We start from the raw sequence: 5,936 nt of genomic DNA, 5'->3' as shown, positions 1-5,936 counted from the left end.
CAGCCATCACGCATGTATGCTCTGGGTGTAATCAGTTATGGTGGCGCGTGTGGCGCTCGCTTTGCGGTCGGCGTGAACACCCGAATCACTTCGTACCTGGAGTGGATCTGGACGAATGCGCGAAGTGGTGGCGGTGTGTGTGCACCTTGAGCTGTTGTTTGGTTGTATTTATACGAAATATATATAAAATTAAATAGCGATTATTTTTTACACAATTTTCTGATTGGTTTTTTATTTAATAAATAAACTTGATTGCATTAGGGTAGGTGAGAAAAGTGCTGCCTTAGCATGCGTTAGCAAGGCAAGTAGTGCTTAAAGTGTTTTAGTAAAAGGAAAGAAGTTATGTGTTGAAATTTATGTAGCTTTTGTATGTATGTATATGTATGTCTGTTGGCATTCTTCTGTGCTATACATACCATCCATTGCCTCTTACTGTCGTTCTTGATGTTGCTTCTGCTACTGATGATTTTCATGGTGATGACGATTACAAAAGGCTCAATTTGCATTTAAATTAAAATGGTCTCCTTCTTCGCCAAACGTCACTGCTCTAAATTTAAGCCACAATTGCTTTATAGTTTATGGAAAATTACAATCAAAATACCCACACTGCGACATTTGCTCACTCATTCACTACTGCCGTTAGAAAATTGTCTCAACAAAAATTGTCCACTTAAATTTAAAGTGAATTTTTACCGGTATTAAGAAAAGTAATAGGAGTACTTAAGAATAGAAATAGGGATAAAAATATAAAAAAGAATAAGAATATAAATATAAATCGAAATAATAAATAATAAGCAGGGACTGTAGTTGCCTTTCTTCTGGTAAGAGAAAGAGAAATTTCGATTAAATATAACCACAATTTAGCTTTACTCAACTCCAAATATACACTTAGCCGTACCACCTTACAAACCAACCAAAAAGTTCAGCGAAGACCGCCAAGTCTAAAGTATGTATCTATTTTTTAAATGCAATGACGGAAAAACAAAACTTTTGTGAACATAGGGCTCGCCCTTTAAAATATTTTCATGATTCCTACACTCGGCAATATTTTTTTTTTAAATAAGTAGCTCAACTGAAATAATCAAAATACTTCCTTACCAAACTTTAATGATTTTGAGGGAGCTTTAATTTATTGGCATTAGGGTGGTGCGTTAGGATGGCAGGAACTGAGATCTGGTGGGCAAGTGCTAGCGTGATTGACTCGGTTTTTCCAAAACCGTTTTTTTCATATCTATATGCGGCTTTTTTGAAATCTTAATTTTTTGAATGTCGAATAAACCGATTTTTTTTTATCGAACAAACCGATTTTTTTCATTTCATAAAAATCTTGACCCTTCAATAAAAGTTTTTAGTTTTTCGAAGTTTTCAAGGCCTTGTCCAGTTTAAGGGAAACCCATAAATAGTTTTACAAATATAACCCAGGTTATTTGGGAATGAAGAGTATATCATCATATTTGATTCCAATAAATGAATGTTTGGCGCTTCTTCATGGTGAGACCAAGCGGAGAGCTCTACACTTTTACTTCACCTCCCAAGAAGCTTTTTTTTTGTGGCAGAAGTACACTCGGCCATTTTCCATTGCCTGCCGAGGATCGACGGCTATTTAAACAAGCTTTTTTGATGTTGCTTAGACCAGACATTGCACCATAGACTTCCCGTGTGACAGTAGGCAGCTGTAAGCCCTCCTCAAAACCGAAAAAGTCAAAATATGCAAGAAAGTATTAAATAAGACCAAACAAGACTTTTCCACTGATTTTTATTTGTATTTCTTTTGATCTAAAAAAAATTTATACTTATTCTATTTCGCTCTTTTCTAAATAAAAGCTAACTTTACTGTTAATAGTTGTATTGTAATTTTTGGTCATGACTTCATATTACCATAGGCATTTTAACTGAGGTCAATGAGGGCAATACATACTTTAGACTCAGGGATTAGCAAGGGACTCACTTAGCCAATTAAGTTATTGTCGTTTGTGACACATAACTCTGAACGGCAGGCAATATTTAATCGAGAAAACGCCTCCAGCCGATTACGTATTACGAATTCTACAAATCTCAATGCCTCCGAGCTGCTCAGGGCTAAACGGATGTGCGAGCCAAAGTATTTGAACCTTAGTCTCGCGAACGTTGGACACCTAAGAGGAGAGCGTTGAGCTGCTGCCACCCCGCCATCTTCCAAGCAACTGCGACAAACGACATTAGGTAATGTGTTCAGCCTTACTGCGGGAATACCGATTGGACCCATTAAAACCCCCTCCAATACAAAATGAACTGTGGCCCTCGATCTCTCTTTGTACACATTCAGTCAGAAGGACCTTGAAATCGCGCCAGAAGATCCATCCACCAATCCTGCCGTCCAGTTTCGATCCATGTGTGAATTCTCCCTTAAGACTCAGAAGTGTACGGCGCACTTTTTTCCAAAACGGTCTAATAACATTTTATGTTGCCTTTTTTTGCTTTTTCCGTTATATTCGCATTTTTTCCGGAGAGTACTCAATCCAATGCTGTATTTCCACTAAGCAATGAAATGACGAAAAATTGGAGGCATTTATAAAATGCCATGTGGAAATGAATTTAATGACTATTTTTTAACGTAATAACTGGAATATTTTTTAATACCCAGCTTTGTCATTACAATTTTTGCCATTCAGTGCCTAGTGAAAACCCAGCATAAGTAAAAAGTTTTCATATGTTGAAATCTTAATACGAAAATAAAAGGTGATATACGCGTACCTAGAAACAGCTCGTTTAGACGCTCCCTCAGCTGAAGGTTCTACTTTGGAAGTTTGAAAAGTGGAAGAGAAAGGGGAGAAAGGTGAAAACCATTATGCGAAGCAGTACTAAATTTTTTCTTACTTTTTCGCACTAAAGTATTAAATTCAAATTTGTGAAAAACAGATTTTTTTAGTTAAAAAAAAGGTTATTTAAATCTAAGCTATATAAGATATATTTTAGGAGACATAAGATTTTAAACCTTATCTAAAGTTCGATTTATGGGATTTTGACATAAATATACGTGAAAATATAAAATTACTAGCCATTTTTAGTAAAAAAACTGAGAGTGCCAGTTTTAGTACTTTTTGATGAAAATCACTACAGTTTCTCAAAGAGGTAAATTTAATTTTTCTAAGCGAACTTGAGATGGAGATTGGAGCGAATGCTAGCGTATAACACCCTTTTTTATTGTATTATGTGCTACACATTCGCACCCTAAATCAAAAACTGTCACAACTCAAAATTTTTCAAAATCGATTGTTCCCATAAAAAAAGTTCACAGACCCAATTTCTATCGTCCGCCAAAATTTTTTCTACTAAGACTGTTTTTGTTTTGCTTTCGTCGCGTGCATCTATTGCACAGTTTTTTGCGTTTCCTGAACATTTGAGGTTTTTTGAGTTGTGACTGTTTTTGATTTAGGGTGCGATATGTATGTAATACATAAATGATTTTTTTATTTGAAAAATTAACATTTATAAAATGAATATCTTTACCCCCTATTTTTCGGTTTTTACTGTTTTTGTTTTTTTTTTTATTTTTAGACCTTTTCCAGCTTATTTCCTTTTATTTTGCCTTTTTACAGATTTTTATGTCGGTCCTAAAAATCCATTCACGGGTAATAAGAATAAGAATGTGACTACGAATAAGCAAATATGAATACAATTACAAATATGAATACGAAGAGATATGATTTTTTTCAATGTGGACTATGCCAAAGAGCAGAGTAGTTAACCGTTATGACAAGCATGAGTTTCTGATATTACCCTTTAAGAAAGGACAGCTAATGCAATGATATTAGAATGTATGTAGTTAAAATAAAATATTTTAAAGCCTTCAAAATCATGCCTAAGCAATATCGTATAATCAATCCTGTTACTATACCAGCGCTGACATATCTCTACAAAGCAGCAAATTGAAAAATTCTACCTATTTCTTCTCATAATACCCTTTATTTTCCGCTTGATGTTAATGCAGTTTCAACCGCCTCCACTTTTTATTATTATGAACAAAATGTGGCCAAGTGCACTTAAGTAATTCTTCATAATTGTTATTGTCATCGTCGCTTGTGTTGAGAACCACCAACCAACCCAGCACACACAAGCACACATCCATCCAACAACTCACTCTGTGTCTTCGCGCTGGCACACAAAGCGCTTAAGTTCATTTGTGTAGCTGTGTTAAAGCAGAACGGAAACAAAAACACAAGCTGAGAGCAATAATATAAAAAATATATAATAAAAAAGGACACTTGACTGCCCGATTGCCGCACACTGCAAGCGCCAGTCAGTCATTCAGTGCCCCAATGCTGGCATCGACTCGACAAGCATTTCCTTAATGCTTAACAGCGACATCAACATCCTCATCACATCAGCAGAACACCGAACGAATAAATAAAGGACGTAAAACAATGTTGCAACAAAGTCTCTTCACGCGAAAGTAGCCAAAGGAAAAAAGTGTGGCATAGAAAAAATTTTAAGAAGCAAGAATACAAGAGACCCACACGCACAACAAATTTAAATGCATTTCAATAAAGCATAGAAGGTGGGTGGCAACAACGAACAACGAACAGCAGTAGCCGCAATCACTGCTACAACACCAAACAGCAACAACAACAATAACAAAGATATTATGCGAATGTAGGAACAAAGAAACGCAAATGCGAAAGCTAAAAGTAAAATGCAAATGGCAAAAGGCAAAGGCAAACGAACAAAAAAAAGGGTTAGTTTAAGTGGGCTACCCAATGTGCAGCAGTGGGTGCTCCGCTCGGGCGCAAGTGCCACCAGCAAGCGCAAGTGAAGTGGTGCTCCACACCCTCCGCGCGCCGACCGCCCGCTGCAGCTACAACATCTCAGCACACTTCAATTTCTCAATTCTATGCGCACGCTGTGTGACCCCGTCGCTGACCCCGTTTCGCTATGCGCTCTGCACTGTGCAAATTCATTCTTATTTATATTTATATTTGTATTTTTTCGTTATTAAATAAAAACTACGCGAATAAAAGCAAAAACCAAGATGAAAAATGCGGCAGCTTACTTCGGGCAGCAGCCGCGTGTCCTGCACTTGCTGCGCTGTTTTTTTTTTGCTATCTCAAGCTGTAATTTTTTCGCTTGTCTGTTTATCCTTTAGTGCTTCTATGCAATTAACTCTAACAAACAATCACACAACTACAACATTTTAGACGGACATTACTCTGGTCGACTCCGCTGCTGAGTTAATTTTTGATATTTTAACTATGCAATTGTTATTTTTCTTGTCCTATTACAGTTTTTACAGCATTACTGCTGATGACCGTTAGTCGGCTGCGGATGTTTTAGTGGATTTTGAAGCGTTCGCCCTTTGTCTCCATAATAATTTCAAGTACTTTTCGTCTTAATTATTTTACTACTCCTTTGTTTCCAATTTTTTGTGTTGCTATTTTTTTCTCTTCCCTGCTTACAAATGTATGTATTTATGCCTCTCGTGACAATTAAACTGCACTACGTATTCCATGCACAAGGCACTGCAGTGCAGTCACTCATGCTTACACATACTCACACACATGTACACATAATATAACGTATACGCTTTGATGTCCCGCGCGCAAATTAGCGCAAGTGCTCTTCTGCGTTTTACATTTTAATTTCTGCCTTTTCTATTTTTTTTTTAATTTTTTATTTTCCATTTTTATTTGTATTTGTTATAATTACTACATTTGCTGTGTTCATTTTCTTTCTAATTGTTTTAAAATTATTTGCGTGAATTTTCAAGTTCATGTTCAAGTTAAAGTAAAAGTGCTGCACTCCTTAAACTGCTTACGTTGGCCTGTTAAGGCTTAAGTGGCAATTAGTTATTTTGCATTTTTAATCTTTGATGTCATAATAACTGTGAAATTGCTGTCAAGGGTTAATTAAGCTATGTAGTGTGTATGTATGTGTACAGTAGAGGAGAGATTGATTAAGCG

General features: G+C 36.3%; 1 protein-coding gene across 1 annotated transcript in view; it reads left to right on the top strand.

The window, feature by feature from the left end:
• LOC108378454 (venom serine protease-like) overlaps positions 1 to 150 on the top strand; it is a gene marked incomplete at its 5' end in the record, with an annotated part of 1,543 nt that extends 1,393 nt beyond the window's left edge. The window contains one exon of the mRNA XM_017634752.1: positions 1 to 150. This exon is cut by the window's left edge and continues 24 nt beyond it. Coding sequence (XP_017490241.1) covers positions 1 to 150 — 150 coding nt within the window.
• Between the last annotated feature and the right edge of the window lie 5,786 nt (positions 151 to 5,936).

The sequence above is a fragment of the Rhagoletis zephyria genome, unplaced genomic scaffold (assembly GCF_001687245.7).
Source record: "Rhagoletis zephyria isolate East Lansing unplaced genomic scaffold, Rhagoletis_zephyria_1.1 Rzeph_scaffold_14128, whole genome shotgun sequence".
In the NCBI taxonomy this organism is placed as follows: Eukaryota; Metazoa; Arthropoda; class Insecta; order Diptera; family Tephritidae; genus Rhagoletis; species Rhagoletis zephyria.
Note: the sequence above shows the minus strand (reverse complement) of the source record. Positions and strands in the feature narration are given on the sequence as shown.